General features: G+C 25.8%; 1 protein-coding gene across 3 annotated transcripts in view; it reads right to left on the minus strand.

The window, feature by feature from the left end:
* The window catches only part of ec (echinus), a 236,796-nt gene that overhangs the window by 7,594 nt on the left and 209,014 nt on the right, over window positions 1-20,188 (minus strand). For 2 of the 3 annotated variants that reach the window (XM_065506896.1, XM_065506897.1), the window contains one exon: window positions 6,619-6,912. In XM_065506896.1, the coding sequence (XP_065362968.1) occupies window positions 6,619-6,912 (294 nt within the window). Of the gene's footprint in view, window positions 1-6,618; window positions 6,913-7,085; window positions 7,897-20,188 lie in introns of those variants that run through there. The other variant, XM_065506895.1, reaches the window with a different exon arrangement.

The following is a 20,188-nucleotide window of genomic DNA, read 5'->3' on the forward strand; positions in this document are numbered from 1 at the left end:
TTATTATAAAATTTATAATTCTTTGTCATTTTAATTACAGTTTATTAATCACCATGTTGTCACTTAAATGGTCATTGTTATAGTGTTTTTTTTTTTTTGTTCTTTGTTATATTTTAAATATTAAACAAAAAAAGTAAAGGCGTTTGTTCAAATGACGTCAGTTGGTGTGGTTGGTTACATTTGGTTTAAATTAACTTGTCAATTTATTTTCTTGGAAATTGTCAAATTGCTGTATTGACTTTACAATACAAATGCAAATTTGCTTTTAAAATGGTTATAAAGCAAAACGTTTTTTCGTTTTTCTCTTAAAAAAAACTTCAGTTGGTTTGGTTTTCTTGGTCTTTTGTTGCCTTTTAAAGTATTTGAATTGTTAACATTTTGTTATATTTGAGTGGTAATTTGTTTATATGATTGACAAGCTAATTGTTGTTTTGTAATTGCAGTTCAAATTATGTTGCAATATTAATTGCAGTAATTTTTTTAAATATAGTTTTTGTTTAACAAATTGTAACAGAGTTTTAGTTTATAAACTAAGCTTTAAAAACCAGACTACATACAATTTGGGATCACAAACAGTTGTATAGATTTACCGTTCGTTATTGATCTTATTCCTTTTTGAATGAAAACCATTTTTTAGCGATTTTACAAGATTAATTAAAAGAGCTTGAGGTATCCTCTGCAAATGCTTATAATGCCGAAAATTTATTGATATTTTTTTTTTTAAATTTAATCTTGGCTTTCTTTCTGTATAATTTTGTTTCAGCTTATTATCTCACATATTTTAAATAAGTTCAGCAAACTCTTATAACTTAAGCATAACAAATTTCTTTTAAAATATTTAGTTAACAAGTGTATTTTTCAATATTTGCCTACACTTTCACTTTAAATTAGACAAAGCTGGTTGATACATATAAAACTAATTTATTAACAATTTAGAATTAAAAAACAATAAATTAACATTTTTATAAATTTAACATATAAACATAAATTTTTCAAAACAAAAGATGACACAGAGAAGTGTCCAAAATTTAACTTTAAGCATGTCAGAGAAATTTTTTGTTAGAAAAAAAAAAAGAAACAAATTTTAAAGAATTTTTGCACAGAAGGTTTGTTTTGAAAGTAAAGAAGTTAAACAGAAGTTTAAAATATTTATGTAAATGAAGGTAAATTGGGGTAAACCATAGAGAACAATCGAAACTAATTTGTTGATGGAAATTTAGCTTAACTACCACATTCTGCTTGTAATATTCAACATGATTTCTACTGATCAATAGCTTTTGTGAGGATCACATGTGATCAGCTGGCTAAATTCGTGGAAAAGAATTTATGGAATTTCTAAAACAACAATTAAAACTAATTGATCTAGACAAAATTGTAATCAACTGCTGGCGTAATAATAACTGTATATGAATAATTGAGATCCATAGCTGTGGTGAGGATCACATGTGTTCAGCTGCGAAAAATGTCATCATGTTGAATCTAAATCTTGTATTATTAGACTCGTCTCTAAATTACTGCTATAGAAATAGCCACACTGGCAAGCAAGTAATAGAGAGATTTTGCAATATGTCAACTGCTTGCAATGACTGTTGCGAAGGACCATACAAATTGGCAGTCTGCAACTGATAGATTTGGGAACAAGATAAAATCGTTAATTTGTGTGACTTATTTAAAGTTTACAATGAATTCTGTATAGAAAAGTAATACTGTAGTTGTATTAGTTATATATTTTTTTATAAACTTGACACGATTTCACAATAGCTAACTAAGCACATGTTCAGTATTAAACTTTATTTATGTTCTTTTTTTATTAATAAATCTTTCGCTTTTTCTTTTTCTCATGTTTATGCATAGAAATTGCCACAGCCATAATTGTAATTATTATTTTTAATAATAACAAATTATAATTACAATAAAATTATAGTTTAAAAACGTTTTTTAATAACATTTTTTTAATATTTGAAATAATTTAAACGCTTTTTAAAAAAGTAATTTCTATAATAAAAAATGTCATACTTTTGGCTTGCTTTAAAAAATTAAACGTTTATTACGAAAAGCTATAATTTCATGTTTAATTTTGTTTAGAAAATTGTTATTTAAAACATGTAATCAAAAGAATAAGTGTTGAACATGTGATTTTAAAAGTAGACAACAAAAGTCATTAGTTAATGTCAAGTGGAAATAAAGGTACGTTTACACTATTTTCTGAAAATGTTTAGTTTATTTTACATGAACTTTTGTGAGAGGAATTAATAGCAAATAACATAATAATGAATTTATAGTGAATGTTTTCTAAAACTTCATAGAAAAATTTTTTGTTACAATAACAAAACACATGTTAAATTTCCACTCAAAGCACACGTTCGCTATCGAAAAACAGCACATAAGTTTATCTGACTCAGAGCTACTTTTTTTACTTGAAAAAGTCCTCTGACTCAGAGCTACTTTTTTTACTAGAAAAAGTCCTCTGACTCAGAGTAACTTTTTACTAGAAAAAGTCCTCTGACTCAGAGCAACTTTTTACTAGAAAAAGTCCTCTGACTCAGAGCAACTTTTTACTAGAAAAAGTCCTCTGACTCAGAGCAACTTTTTACTAGAAAAAGTCCTCTGACTCAGAGCAACTTTTTACTAGAAAAAGTCCTCTGACTCAGAGCAACTTTTTACTAGAAAAAGTCCTCTGACTAAGAGCAACTTTTTACTAGAAAAAATCCTCTGACTCAGAGCAACTTTTTACTAGAAAAAGTCCTCTGACTCAGAGCAACTTTTTATTAGAAAAAGTCCTCTGACTCAGAGCAACTTTTTACTAGAAAAAGTCCTCTGACTCAGAGCAACTTTTTACTAGAAAAAGTCCTCTGACTCAGAGCAACTTTTTACTAGAAAAAGTCCTCTGACTCAGAGCAACTTTTTACTAGAAAAAGTCCTCTGACTCAGAGCAACTTTTTACTAGAAAAAGTCCTCTGACTCAGAGCAACTTTTTACCTCTGACTTTTTCTATAGAAAAAGTTCTCTGACTAAGAGCAACGTTTCTATAGAAAAAGTTCTCTGATTCAGAGCAACGTTTGTATAGAAAAAGTAGAGTGTCCTCTGACTCACAGAAACTTTGAAGATCTTTTGTTGCCAGACTTGGAAGAGAACTATAAATTATACTTTTCTTATACTGTTTGTATAATATTATTTTAAATATTTGGTTTTTTTACTAACTCAATATGAACGTTCAAAGTTCTATTCAATAAACTTTGAACTGTCAAATTGTTTATTTGTTTACATTCACCTTTCCACAACACAGTCAATATAACCGTTCTTTCTTTTATAATATCCGGTAGTTTTTGGGTAATAAAATAAATTTGATTAATGGTTAGTTTGAAGAAAAACTTACACAATGCCAATTAATTATGACAATTTTTGTTTTAGGTGGTAAAGAAAATAACAGTAAGTAAGTGTTATACAAAAATGTTCTGGAGGCTATACAAATTCTTTAAGGTTTTCTTCAACAATTTACAATTAATTTGAAAAAAAAAACATAAACCTATATTTTAGTTTTTTATTATTTATTTTAATTATTCTTTCCTCCTGTATTATCTTTTTTTGTATAAATATTATTCACAATTGTTTTTCTTATTTAAAAGATGATTGAATACATTTTGTTCAAACAGTTTTTTTTGTTTGATAAACAAATACAACTTAATTATATATTCAATATTTTCAATCTACCATGGAAACAAAACAAATACTAAAAATTTAAATATTTGACCGGCCATTGAAGTTGTCATAAAATGTCAACAAGTATTGTTTTTCGCTCTGTCAGTCAGATAGACAGCTATTTTTAGAGATAATGAATTCAATTAACACAATGGTTAGACAAACTAAAAATAAATATTTAGAGAAAAAATTAAAGCAAACAAAAGAGCACCTTAAAAAAATTAAGAATACATACTAAATTTTAGCTTACAAAATATACATAATACTAAATTCTCATAAATGTTCTTGACTTTAAAATCAGATTTCAAAAAAATCTGTGACTTGAAAATAAACTTTGCTTTATTCAAATAAATACAACTTTTTAGAAACAAAAATTCTAAACTAACCTTGTCTTATATTCTGCAATTAAGAAAAAAAAAACAAACGCAATTTTCTTGAAAAATTTATGTTCAACTATAAATTAAATTGTAATTTGTTACAAAAATAAACAAAAAACATATTTTAAATAAAACTAGAAAAATTCTTACACAATTTTTTTTTATATTTTTCATTAAAACCAGTTCTATATTTTTTTTCAAAACACATGGTATTGAACAGAAAATTATATTTTTTTTTTTCAAAATGCATACATAATTGCTTTTCAAGTTGAGAGCAGAACTCTATTTAGCCTTAAGCTACCATTTAGCTTAATGATGTTTTTTTTTCTTAATTTCAAATCTAGTTTTGTTTAGTTTTTTTTCTATTTTTCATTAACTATGTTAACTAATTTACATACTTGAACTTTAAAATTGTACATTTATTTAAAATGTTCAGCTCAAAATCATAAGATTGTCATTGACTGTTGTTTGGTCGATTGAAATCTGTATAGAAATTTGATCCAAGTTTTATTATTTGTCTATAGGCGAGATGAAGGTGTTAAAGTTGGTCATTTAAACTTGTACGAGTACAAAGTTTTTTTTTGTTTGTTTAATATGTAGGAGGTTTATTTTTTTTGAATTGAAAGAAAAAACTATAAAGCAATTAACCATGAGTTAGTTAAATCAAATTGTAAGGAATTATTGTAGAAATAATTTTAATTAATTGTTGTCAATAAAAAAATTCTGTAGACACGGAACTATGCTTAACAATTAAAACAAATTATAATGTTATATTCGTCTCCATTAAAACTTACATAGCCTCCATGTGTAACTAAAATACAACCGTATCAACATTGAGCTCTCTGCGTCAGAGAAAAGATCTTTTTCTATAGAAAAGTTGCTCTAAATCGGAGAACTTTTTCTATAGAAAAGTTGCTCTAAATCGGAGAACTTTTTCTATAGAAAAGTTGCACTAAATCTGAGAAATTTTTCTATAGAAAAGTTGTTCTGAGTCAGAGAACTTTTTCTATAGAAAAGTTGTTCTGAGTCAGAGAACTTTTTCTATAGAAAAGTTGTTCTGAGTCAGAGAACTTTTTCTATAGAAAAGTTGTTCTGAGTCAGAGAACTTTTTCTATAGAAAAGTTGTTCTGAGTCAGAGAACTTTTTCTATAGAAAAGTTGTTCTGAGTCAGAGAACTTTTTCTATAGAAAAGTTGTTCTGAGTCAGAGAACTTTTTCTATAGAAAAGTTGTTCTGAGTCAGAGAACTTTTTCTATAGAAAAGTTGTTCTGAGTCAGAGAACTTTTTCTATAGAAAAGTTGTTCTGAGTCAGAGAACTTTTTCTATAGAAAAGTTGTTCTGAGTCAGAGAACTTTTTCTATAGAAAAGTTGTTCTGAGTCAGAGAACTTTTTCTATAGAAAAGTTGTTCTGAGTCAGAGAACATTTTCTATAGAAAAGTTGTTCTGAGTCAGAGAACTTTTTCTATAGAAAAGTTGTTCTGAGTCAGAGAACTTTTTCTATAGAAAAGTTGTTCTGAGTCAGAGAACTTTTTCAATAGAAAAGTTGTTCTGAGTCAGAGAACTTTTTCAATAGAAAAGTTGTTCTGAGTCAGAGAACTTTTTCTATAGAAAAGTTGTTCTGAGTCAGAGAACTTTTTCTATAGAAAAGTTGTTCTGAGTCAGAGAACTTTTTCTATAGAAAAGTTGTTATGAGTCAGAGAACTTTTTCTATAGAAAAGTTGTTCTGAGTCAGAGAACTTTTTCTATAGAAAAGTTGTTATGAGTCAGAGAACTTTTTCTATAGAAAAGTTGTTATGAGTCAGAGAACTTTTTCTATAGAAAAGTTGTTATGAGTCAGAGAACTTTTTCTATAGAAAAGTTGTTATGAGTCAGAGAACTTTTTCTATAGAAAAGTTGTTATGAGTCAGAGAACTTTTTCTATAGAAAAGTTGTTCTGAGTCAGAGAACTTTTTCTATAGAAAAGTTGTTCTGAGTCAGAGAATTTTTTCTATAGAAAAGTTACTCTGAGTAAGAGAGAACTTTTTCTATAAAAAAGTTACTCTGAGTCAGAGAGAACTTTTTCTATAAAAAAAGTTACTCTGAGTCAGAGAGAACTTTTTCTATAAAAAAAAGTTACTCTGAGTCAGAGAGAACTTTTTCTATAAAAAAAGTTACTCTGAGTCAGAGAGAACTTTTTCTATAAAAAAAGTTACTAAAAAGAACTTTTTCTATAAAAAAGTTACTCTGAGTCAGAGAAATTTTTCTATAGAAAAGTTGCTCTCTTCTAATATTTCTCATTTCCTATTAAATTATTCTCATTTACAGCAAAACATTATAACTGATTTATGCATCTTTAAATTACTCCGCTACTGCAATTAACACAACTTTTTCCAATAATTTTTCTCTAATAACCCACAATTATGAACAATTTCTTTTAAATATACATGATTTCACATTTAGCTCACTCTTTACTGCTATTTGAATTAAACAGAAAACAGCATTGATATTATAATTACTCCAGCTCAATTATTTAGAAAATAAAAGAAGAAACATCATTAACATACCTGAGTAAATGGTAATTGCTCTGAATTGGCGCCACACTTGCAAACACTCTGCTCAATGACACGCATAGCAAAGCGGCGATGAGCAATGCAGGCCTGTGATTCACAGGCATCGCCATCATCCGAGGAAATGTGCGAGTGAACACGATGTAAAAGCAGCTCAAAGCATTCGGCAGCATCGCCCAGGCAACCCAAGGGGAAACGACGACCCGCCAAGGGGCCAGAAGCCAAAGCACGACGTAAAGGTTCGGGACATAAGGCTGGCTCGGAGCTGGTCTGTAGCTGTTGGAAAAGTTCCTTTAAAGGGGAAATAAAATAAAAAAATGAATTAATATAAAAACTTAATTAAAACTAGTTTTATACAATAATTCTAACAAAATGCCTTGTCAATTTATAATTTATAATACTAAATAAGTAAATTCTTGTTTATAAGTAATTTTTGTTGTTGTTTGTTTTTGCTAATAACTTACTATAACCGCATTTATACAACGATCTCTATCTTGTATTAATTCTGGACTCAATATTATGCCACTTGCTATACTTGTCATGCCATGATGATGATGATTGTTATTGTTGTGGTTGTTATTGCTGCTGCTGTTTGGTTTGTTCGTGTAGCCCATTACCGCCAATTCAGCGGTGGAGGCAACTTTTGCCATTGACGTCAATAGTTTGCGATTGTTTTGCAATGTATTCGATTGTCGCGTTAATGTGGCTGATTTATGACCATCACGTGGATCCATCAGTTTCTTTGGTGTACTACGTGGCAATGTGCCACCTGTACCGGCTGTTAGCACCATTTGACAATGCTGGGGATGCTGTAGATGCTGGGCCGTCGAATTGACAATATTAATGGGTGCACTTGTTATTAATTGTGTTGGTATGGAGGATTTTAATGTGGTTGCTAGTGGCTGTTGCTGCTGCTGCTGCTGTTGTGTGGTAGCAGTGGCTGCTGTTGATCCATTTGTGGTGTTACCATTGTTATTTACTTTCATTTGTTGTTGTTGCTGCTGATATGTGGTGGCTGGTTTACAATTCTCTTTCGCTTCATTATGGGTGGCATCTTTATTGTTTGTTGCTGTGGTTGTTGTATTTGTATTTGTAGATTTTGTTGAGATCGTTGATGTATTGAGGCTGCTGTCTTTGGAACCAACAATATTTGTTGGCTCTTTGCGTTTATAACGAAACTTAATCATTTTGTTGATAATTGTTAAAGGCAGGTTGAGAAAAGGTTTATAAACAAAAAAAAGTAATCGGTGGTTTTGTTTAATGCTTTTTTTATAACATTTTTGTTGAAAATTTGTGTTTTGTTTTAAAAAAGCTGAAAAATTAGGATTTAAATAATTAAGATTAGAAATTGTTGTGAATGTTTCTCTGTTTGTTGAAAAACCTTTTAAAAATGTTGATTTTTGATTTAAACATCAATTTAAACACTATAACTGTTATATTAGATTACTTCGCTTTCAGAACAAAACTGTTATACAGCAGTAAATTTTTTTAATAATTCACGAAATAATTTAATTTGTGTAAAAATGAAACTTTTATACATAATTTATAACAAAATTTGTTTAATAATTCATAAAAATTTAAATTTGTCATGTTTTAGCGTAAAAAAAACTACTAAATAAACTGTTATAAAGCGATAGAGTAATACTTTAATGACTTTGATTGTATTTATTCCCAAAAAATATACTTTAAAACTGTTATACTAATTGTTATATAGCGGTTGAATGACACTTTATTAACCTTGATTGTTATAATTCCCAAAAAATATACTTTTTTGCATTTAAATCTAAATAAAACTATTATACTAACTGAAGAAACTGTTATACTAACTGTTATAAAGCGGTAGAGTGACATTTTGATGACCTTGATTGTAATAATTCCCAAAAAAAATATATTTTTTTTACTTCTAGATCGAAATAAAACTGTTATACTAAATAAAGAAACTGTTATACTAATTGTTATATAGCGGCTGAATGACACTTTAATATTTTTGATAGTAATAATTCACAAAAAATATAAAACTGTTATACTAAATGGAGAAACTGTTATACTAACTGTTATAAAACGGTAGAGTGGAACTTTAATAATCTTGATTGTAATAATTCCCGCAAAATATACTTTTTTGCTTTTAGAAATAAAACTGTTATACTAAATGAAGAAACTGTTATACTAACTGTTATAAAATAGTAGAGTGGGACTTTAATGACCTTGATTGTAATAATTCCCGCAAAATATACTTGTATGCTTTTAGATCAAACTAAAAATGTTATACTAAATGAAGAAACTGTTATATAGCATTTAAGTGATACATTTATAACCTAGACCGAAATAATTCACAACAAATTTATTTTTTTGGATTTGAATTGAGGTTGGAACTGTTATACAAAGTTTTATATCATAATTTGTTTGATTTTTAACCAAATTCATAAAACATTCAAAGTTTTTACAGAATATGACAGTTATATTTAATAAAAAAAAACTGTTATACGGCAGTTAAGTGATGTACTTAAACCTGTATTTTAATAATTCGCAAACAAATTTAATAATTTGCTTTAAAATCGGAAAAAAAACTGTTATACTACATGAATAAAACTGTTATACAAACTGTTACACTAAGATTTTATTGATTCTTAAAAAATATTATCATTCCTAAAAACCCTAAAATTTTTGCACAACAAAACTGTTATACAAAATAAAACAAACTGTTATACAAAGTGTTATACCAGCATTTTTATTGTTTATTTAGTAATGTTTTTGGTTTGTAGTTAAAATAATTTTATAACTCCTAAAAAACACAAATTTTTGCAGAATGAAACTATTATACCAAAGTAAAAAAACTGTTATACAGTGTATTTTAACATTTCCAGTATTTAAAGATATTTTTCTGATTTTAATACAAAATATTTACTTTTATTTTAAACTGTTATAATTTTCTTTCAATATAAAACTGTTATACAGCTAAAACTTACATAAATATTAAAATTGTATACAAAAACTCTCAATTTTAGCCTTATATCTAAGGAAAATTGTTATATTAAGTGTATAACAGTTAAAAATAAAACTGTTTACTGCAAAAATTTCCATAAATATTAAAAATGTATACAAAATCTTTAAATTTAAACCAAAAATCTAAGGAAATGAATATATTTAATGCATAACAGTTAAAAATTAAATTGTTATACTGTAAAAAATTAGCTCTATTTTATATTTTTTTTATATTTATCTGAATTTTAAGACATTTTTCTAATATCTCTTTAAATCTGAAAAGATCTGTAAACAAAATGTTTAATTTTATTTTAATTTGCGATAATTTGAAAGTAATTTACTAATTATTTCTTTGAATTTTTCATTTAAATGCTTTTAGATTTTAATTTTGTTTTAGTTACGGCTAAAATTTCAATTTCATCTTCCGAAAACTTTCAGTTTCCAACTCAAACTTAAGTTAAACTTGTTTTATTTTTTTTGCTAAAATGAAAAAAAGAGTTACTTTAAAGAAAAGTAGCACATGACACCAATGAATTTTTCTAAAAAAAATAACCAAAAAAACAAGCATCATATTACTACCATATTAAAAGGCCAACAACACAAACACACAGAGGTGAACATAAAACATAAAGCATGAATTTGAAAAAAAGTATTTAAAAAAAATGAAGGTAAATATTTACCAGATAGTACAGTATGCACCCACTTAAGAAATGAAAACCTTTTTTTGGGATAACATTAAAATATTACTCACTCTTTAAACATAAATAACAACAACTCTTTGAAATATTTAATTTATTAAAAAACGAAGAAAAAATACAAAACAAACACTAAAATAGCCGACAATTTAAAATTTATACAGGTGTTGCTTTTATTTACCTTTAAAAACCAAACTTTAGGTAAAAACAAGTTGCGGGCTAAGGTGAATAATAGTAGAGGGGAAGAACAAAATATTTTTAAAACTCAAATTAACATGTGAAGTTTTTTTCTGGGTTTGATACACGAAAAAAAAGTGAAATTATTTGGTTTTTAAAGCTTAAAGAAACATTTAAGAAAAATTATGCACAACACCATCATTTATAGTTTTTGTTTCAATATAATCGATGGCTGTTTTTAAGAAAGAAACCAACACAAAAAAAGAACAACTCCAACATGAAAAGGTTAAAGTAATATTGAAAGAGCGCCCAAAAAAACCAATTGCTAATAAAAACGATTTATACAGTTTTTTTTTCCAGTTCAATCAGTATTGAATTGTGAGCCCTACACTTAAGAGCAGTAAAATAAGTTTTGTACTTTATTTGCCACCAAAACATAATTCTAGTTTATTTTGAATTCTAATTAATGCCTTCAAACGTGTTGTTATGAGAAAATATTTATTATTTATTAAACTACAGTGAACTAGTTTTATGTTTTTATTAAAGAACATTCTTACTTACAGAATCTGTCATAAAACCAACTAACTGTGTGGGAATTTCATCTAAGACCTCAATCTTAACACTCTTGTTACTCATTTTCAAGAGTACCGTACACAACGATCCATTTTATCTGGCCTTAATTTTCTTACTCATTTCATCATAATTACAAAAATACAAAAAAAAGAGAAAAAAAAAACAATCTTTTAAAATACATTGACGTGTAATCTGTCATTTTTTTGAATTCATACAAACTTACAATTTTATTATAGTACTTTACATACCTTTTTTTGGTTAAGAAACAAAAAACTTTATAAATAAAATCCACAACATACCTTTTTTAATGTAGTTTTACTACAGAAATTTGTATTTAAAAAATCGTTCAAACTGTCCGTCTGTCTGTCTGTCGCTCCGTCTGTCTGTCTATCTTTGTATTCATTCCATTTTTATATCATATATGGAATTTACATTATATTTTTAATGTTTACTTTTTTATTTTTATTATTATGTGCTTAGATAAGCATAAAAATTTTGAAAATACAAATCAAATGTCTTTCTTATACAACATATTTTTTATGAAATTTTTCTTTCAGTTGAAATTTGTAAGTAAATACCTTTGTAGTCAGCTAATTTTTATGAGAACTCAAAATTTTATGTTTAAAATTTGAAAATGATTTAAAAAATTTTTGATTTGTTAGAACATTTTTAATATTTTATGGTTTATAGGTTTCATTTATCTTCCCCGCTGATTAATTACTTTTTTGTAGAAAAAGTAGAAAATTTAAGGTTTTGGAAAACGTTCATTAGTTTAGGAGTTTTCTTTTGTTTGTGATTTAAATATAACATATAATTAAGGTTACAAGCTGTGAGAATATTTGGTCTAAGATTTTATTACAGTAAATAAAGAAAAATGTAAATTATTGTTTTCAAACAGCTGGAAATTCTTTTTCAAAGACCATGTCAAAAGTTGTTCTTTGGCCATAAATAAATTGTGGCCAATCTAATGGTTCAATTTCAACTACATGAATGTAAATACTTGTGCTTTATATATTTTATTGAGATTTTCGAATGACATTTACGTGATTGCAACATAAATTTAATTAAAATTGAAATTTGAACTACGATAGAAACAAATATTGAATTTAAACTACGATTGAAACAAACTAAAATTAAACTATGATTATAGGTAGATTAATTAAAGAAAACTACATTTAAACCACGAATAAAGTTGTTTTTTATTATGGGACAAGGTTTTGGGGAGGTTTATCTTAACGGAATTGTTTAAATATAAACAGTCATATTAACTTGTATATTTGTAGTTACTCTAATATAATATTCTTAGCTGAACACACGTTTGCTATTTTAGCTTAATCATAGGTCTTTATATGTTATAATGAGAGCTTTAATCTTAGTGCAGTTTGAGTTAAGCTTGAATCTTACATATTTTTGTAGTTCAATTGTTGTCTCATCAATCTTAGATATGCAGTCAAATTTTATCTTCAGTCTTAGGTTTTTTGGTGCATTTTTATCTCCTATCATTGCCAAACAATTAATTCTAATTATATCTTTATCTTTAGGGTTGAAGCTGAACTTTAACTAGATTTAAACTATGATTACAAATAAAATAAATTATGATCAACTGAATTTTAACTACGATTGAAGCTAAAATTGAATTGGATTTAAACTACGATTACAACTAAAATAAACTATGATCAACTGAATTAAATTTGAACTATGATTTAAGATAAAATTAAATTACGATTGAAGATAAAATAAACTATGACCAACTGGATTTGAATTTTGATTGAAGATAAAATTAAACTAGATTTAAAGTACAATTGAAGATAAAATAAACTACGACCAACTGGATTTTTAATTACGATTGAACTAGATTTAAACTACGATTCAAGCTAAAGTTTAACTAGATTTAAACTACGATTCAAGCTAAAGTTTAACTAGATTTAAACTACGATTCAAGCTAAAGTATAACTAGATTTAAACTACGATTCAAGCTAAAGTTTAACAAAATTTAAACTACGATTCAAGCTAAAGTTTAACTAGATTTTAACTACGATTCCAGCTAAAGTTTAACTAGATTTAAACTATGATTCAAGCTAAAGTTTAACTAGATTTAAACTACGATTCAAAACTAAAATCAAACTACGTTTAAAGCCATGATTAATGTTAAAGGTAAACTATGTTTGTAGCTAAAATTAAACTACATTTATACCTCTATTGAAGCTGATATTGAACTACATTTGATGGCAGAGTTCTGCTACATTTATACTAAAATTGATACCTGAAGTAAACCATATTTAAAGTTGAAATTAAACTACATTTATACTTCGATTGCAGATGATTGAAGCTATATTTGAACCATGAATTAATGAACCATGATTGAAACTAAAAGAGAACTGTACTTGAAGTAAATATTGAACTAAGATTGAAGCTTGATTTGAACTACCTACAATCAAAGGTAAATTTACTCTTATAATAATGTTAAAATTAAACTCTATTTAACATAAAACATTTTTGAACTAAGATTAAAGCTAAAATCTAGCTAAATTTAAACTTGATTTGAAGCAAATTTAAATATGTTTAAATCAACTCATGGCATAATCATTTACAGGTAGTCCCAATTCTACAACAAATACAACTAAGCAAAAACAACATTATTTTGTTTTTGTAAAAATATTTTCTAAATGTCAAAACAAAAATAAATAAAAGCAATATAATTTGATTTTTTTCTTATTTTAAAAGAAACAAATTTTAATTCAGTTCTAATTGTTAATACTTCCTATGAGGCTATCCGTGCATTTACTATGTCCCGTGTGTTTTGTAGAGCCATGAATTTCGATTCATTAAAAACAGCGACCGTTTCGAATGCACGGGTCATGCCGATGTGGATATAAGCTGGCGTGTCATAATGTCCTTCATCATAATGTCCATGGACGTTATCCAGGAAACTTTTTTAAATGAATCCAAAATACAACACCAAAGTTACGAGCAATTCTATCCGGGATAAGAGTGCCACTTTCTTAAATCTTAACCAAATTTTAAAAAACATTTATGTTTTAAAAGTGTCACAAAGTGCATGGACATTTGAAATTGTTATAACTTCCATGGACACTATGACTCTTTTTGGTGTGACATAACGTCCATGGACATTATGACACGCCACCTGGAGATCAACGGGAGTATTACGGAATCTAGGATCGTTTGTCGATATTCCAACTGCTCTTAAAAATTTCGATTTAACCGAAAACAATTTTCAATTTAAATAAAAAAGATTTGACAGTTAGAAAACGGAAAATAATTTTATATATAAGTAAATAAACTTTGACAGTTAGAAAACAGAAAACAAATCGAACAAAAAATAATCAGCTGACTTATTGACTTCACCTGTAAATTAATACATCTTGAAATCAACTGAACTTGATTTAAGAATTGATCTTTAGTTGAACTACGATTAAAACAAAAATTGAACTATATTTGAACTACAACTAAACCTTAAACAAATTTTAATCTGATATTGATGTATGATCTTAAATTGACTTACATTTGAACTATAATTGGTGTATAAAGTAAACTACAGTTAAACTTCAATCAATTGAACTTGATTGAAGAATTGATCTTAATTTAAACTACGATTAAAGTAAAAATTTAACTATTTTTGCATTACAAATTAAACTTTGAAATAATTTTGAGAAATTGACTTACATTTAAACTATAATTGAAGTTTAAAGTAAACTACAGATAAACTTGAATCAATTGAACTTGATTAAAGATTTGATATTTATTTGAACTACGATTAAAATAAAAATTTAACTATATTTGAACTAGAACTGAAACTTTACTCTAATTTTGATTTGATATTGATATATGATCTGCTATTGACAGTTAAACTACAGTTAAACTATTTGAAATACGATTAAAACAAAGATTTATCTAGATTTGAACTAGAACAGAAACTTTATACTAATTTTGATCTGTTATTGATATATTATCTGCTATTTATTCTTAAATTTACTTCCATTTGAACTATAATTGAAGTTTAAACTACAGTTAAACTTCGATGAAACTGAAATTAAACTGTATTTAATCCAACACATTTTGCTGGGATTTGTAAATTATTTTTTGTTCTAATAAACGATTCATAACAAAAATTTAAAGCCATTTAACTTTATGCTTACTTAAATTGTTATTTAATACTTTTTCGTTTTAGTTTATTGCAATTTTGAACATAAATTTGATTTATTTGTAAAAAAATCTATTTTAAATTTGACCTCAACTGAACCTTATATGTAATATAAAACAGAATGTTATAAATAATGGTAAATTAAAAAACCATAAACCCAAAAAAAAAAAATACTAAAACAAATGAAAATGTTCTTAAGACATGACTCATTTAGGGAATTAAAAAAAACCAACTGAAAACTAAAACCACTTAAACTCAGCAACTAAAACAAATGCAAATTTTACTCAAACACATTAAATGAAACCCAGAACCCAAGTTAAACAAAAGTTCAAAAGCAAAGATCAACTTCTTCATTATCAGCAGTATTACAAAGATCTTCATTATGATCAAACAAACACACACAGAACGGAAGTTATAAACTACAGCACCAATAAAATTAAAAGAAAGACTGAAAAAAACTGTTTAAAGAAAGGAAGTTTTTAAAGATACTCTAGAATGATGGTAACTGAAACTGTTATACAAGACAATTTAAATACGAGACAAAGGTGATGTTTAAAAAGAATCGTTTTACTTTGTTTATTTAAACAATTTACTTCCTAAAACAAGAAATAAGGGTTACAATAAAAAAATTGCCTTAAATTACTTGGTGTTTTTTTATAGACTCAAATAACTTGCACAACAGTTGGGGCTAATTTAAATTTAAGAAGAGAATAAGAAGAAACATGTAAGGGTTTAAGTTTTGCACAAAATTAATATGACAAAGAAACCGAACTTTGAAAAGGAACAAAATTATAGCACGTGCTGTAATTGATGGCCGGCCAACAGCAGGTTTAAACAAGTATTTAGAATCATACAACACATGTCGTAGCAAAACTACTATTTAAGAAGACATGTTTGAAGACCCAGGACTATAATTCAATATTTCATTTACATAAATTACAATGTTGCCGCCTGCAGCCTCAACAAAAAAACACATGTCACCAAGTGTTTTTTCTTAGCTTAAAGAAAAAATTTAATTTTAAAAATTTTAAATAAGTTTATAAGAAAATTACTTGTTTTTTTTAATATTTATTTTAAATTTAACACCTTTTAGGGGATTATAAAAGAAATTCACTTCAGGTTTTTAGATTAAATTAAAATTTTGTTTTATTTCTTTTTCATTTTTGAAAAAAATGTATCTTTATTTTTTGTGTGTTTCTAGATTTGTCTTGTTTTCTTAGAAAATTTATTAAATGTTTTGGATTTTAAATTTAAAAATTAACAGCCATTCCGCTTGTTTCTTACGCTTCTATATAAATTTCATAGTAATTTGTTAAATTTGTATGTTAAAAGTTTATAAAACACAAGTTAAATTATAAATTATAACATGTTTTGCTTGCTGGCTATAATGCCAAGAAGTTTTGCTACGAGGTTGGTTTCAAACGGCTGTATAAATATCTATATTTCAAATTTAAACCACATTTGAGCTATGATTGAAACTATAACTTTAACTAAGTTAAAACCACATTTGAAGCTTAAATTAATCAGCGTTTAAACTATGATTAAATCTAAACTTGGAGTTTAAAAATTGAACTACATTTGAAGCCCAAATTTATCAATATTTAAACTAAGATTAAATCAAAATTTTGGAGTTTAAAAATTAAACTATATTTTAATCATGATTGAAACTGCAATTGAACGTTTAAACTTAGAATTATAATAATTTTGAACTAAGATTAATGTCAAATTTAAACAACATTTGAAACTAAAATTTAACTAATTTTAAACCGCATTTGAAGCTTAAATTAATCAACATTTAAACTAAGATTAAATCTAAGCTTGGAGTTTAAAAATAAAACTACATTTTAATCCAGAGTTTAACTGAAATTTAACTAATTTTAAACCACATTTGAAGCTTAAATTAATCAACATTTAAACTATGATTAAATCAAAATTTGCTGTTTAAAAATGGAACTAAGAATTATAATAATTTTGAACTAAGATTAAAGTAAAATTAAAACAACATTTGAAACTAAAATTAAACTATATTTGCACCACATTTGACGCTTAAATTAATCGACATTTAAACTATGATTAAATCAAAACTTGGAGTTTAAAAATGTAGCTACATTTTAATCCAGACTTAAACTGAAATTTAACGCTAAGATTAGAATTATAATAATTTTGAACTAAGATTAAAGTAAAATTAAAACAACATTTGAAACTAAAATTAAACTATATTTGCACCACATTTGACGCTTAAATTAATCGACATTTAAACTATGATTAAATCAAAACTTGGAGTTTAAAAATGTAGCTACATTTTAATCCAGACTTAAACTGAAATTTAACTAATTTTAAACCACATTTGAAGCTTAAATTAATCAACATTTAGTCTATGATTAAATCAAAATTTGCTGTTTAAAAATGGAACTATATTTTAATCAAGAAATTGAAAACGCTTAAGCTTAGAATTATAGTAATTTTGAACTAAGATAAAAGTCAAATTTAAACAACGTTTCAAACAGATTTTAAACCACATTTGAAGCTTAAATTAATCAACATTTAAACTATGATTAAATCTAAACTTGAAGTTTAAATTGATCAACATTTAAGCTATGATTAAATCTAAACTTGGAGATTAAAAATTGAACTACATTTGAATTAAGAATGAAACTAAAATTGAACGTTTAAGGATCGAATTAAAGTAATTTTGAACTACGATTCAAGTCAAATTTAAAAAAAAAACATTTGAAACTAAAATATATCTAAGTTTAAATCACATTTGAAGCTTAAATTAATCAACATTTGAAAACCCTTTAATTTACTTAAACATTTTTTCCTTTAACATAAATTGTAGCTTTAAACATAATTTAAACGTAGTTTTATTTTAATTTCAATCGTAGTTTAAATCTAGTTAAACTTTAGCTTGAATCGTAATTTAAATATAGTTCAAAAATATGTAAGATTCAAACTTAACTCAAACTGTACTAATAACTAAGATTAAAGCTCTAATTATACCATATAAAGACCTATGATTAAGCTAAAATAACAAATTTATTCAGCAAACAATATTATATTATAGTAATTACAAATATACAAGTTAATATGACAGTTTATAAGTTTTTAAACAATTCCGTTAAAAAAAACCTCCCCAAAACCTTGACTCTTAATAACAAAACCTAACGATGACTTAGAGTAATTGCTAATAAAGCAAATAATTTAATAATTATTACCAGCAGCTAATAAACTTGGGTGTCAAGTGATTTGAAAAAAAAGTTTAACAGAAATTAAAAAGTCATCCCCAAAATCATAGATGAATAATTGAAACTAACAACTTATTGTTTAGGAAAACTAATCAAAGGTATTGTTATTAAATTATATAGTTAACAGATTAAAATGTTTAATAATTTTATAAAATATTACATAATTTCTTTACAATTTACCCTTGACAGCAATGTCAAAACTGCAATGTTTAAAAATAAGATTTAAGCAATAAATATTTTTAGCAATAACATAACTATGTATTAAATTGCAAACTAAATATAATATGTTTAATGAAATTGTTTAAAAATTTACAGATTTAAACCGCTTAAGAGTAAATAATGAGCCACACAAGAAAAAACTTAAAACAAACTGGATAAAAAATTTTAAAAAGTATTTAAACATTTGTATTCAATTACAAACCATTTACAATTACATTTAAAACAATTGTTATTAAATTAGTAAAAAAAAATTTCCAAATTTGGCTTAAGACATAAACTTTAAAGCATTTGTTTCTTAACAGGTTTTTTAATAGACAAATTATCTTAATATTATATTAAAGATTAATTTATACATTATTTAAAGCAATTGTTGTTTAAACAATTGTTAGTTTATTGTAATTGTTTTTTTGAAATCTTAATAATTTCATCTGCCACTAAGCATGAAACTTTAACTAATCCGTAAATTATCTTACAAATTGTTTAACTAATTAAAATGCAACTTTAGTTAAACATGCTTACAACAATAATTTTATTTTTTTTAAACATACAATTATTTTAAACCAAAACTATGTATATTAAGTTATAAAATTTTCAAGTAGTTGTTGTTATTAATGTTGTTTTTTTATTTTGAACAATATGAAAACAAGCCGTTACATTTCCTAAGAAAATTATTACATAAATTCTAATAAAACTGAAAAAAGTTTGTAAGTAAAATACATAATAATAATAAAAAAAATATTATTATTTATATTACATTACAACTTCCGTTAAAGGTCTGACAATTTTCTTTTAAGACAAGAGGAAACTTGTTAAGAAAATTGTTATTAAACTTAAACATAAATTGAATTTCCTTAAAGACAACTGTCAGTTTGTTTAATAATTTTTCATATGCGACAAGAGGAAGTGGGAAAAAACATACAGACAGACAGACGACGCCTGTTATAAAACAGACTTTTCCTTTACACATTAAATAAACAAAAAAAAGAAGTCATAACTACACAGACAGACCAATAAAAATTAGACCTCCCATTAGTAATATGGATAGATAACTGTTAAATTAAAGGGTTTAGAAAAATGTTTAATTTAACTAGATTTGAACTATGCGTAAAATTTAATATTATCTAAGATTAAAGCTAAAATCGAACTGTATTTGATTTCCAAATGAAGCTAAAATTTGACAACATTTAACCTACGGTTGAGGTGAATTTTAACATGACTTAAAGTATGACTACAAATAAAATAAAGTATTGTATTATCAATTAAATTTGAACTGCAATTGACGTTAAATAAATTAACTACGATTAAAGCCAAAACTTAATTAGATTTAAACTACGATTGAAGATAACATAAGATATTATCAACTGGAATTGAAATACGATTGAAGCTAAAATTAAACTAAATTTAAACTATGATTGAAACTAAAATAAACTATGTTCAACTGAATTTTAATTCTGATTGAAGCTAAAATTAATCTAGATTTAAACTACGATTCAAGCTAAAATTAATATAGATTT

This window comes from Calliphora vicina, chromosome 4 (assembly GCF_958450345.1).
Source record: "Calliphora vicina chromosome 4, idCalVici1.1, whole genome shotgun sequence".
Classification (NCBI taxonomy): domain Eukaryota; kingdom Metazoa; phylum Arthropoda; class Insecta; order Diptera; family Calliphoridae; genus Calliphora; species Calliphora vicina.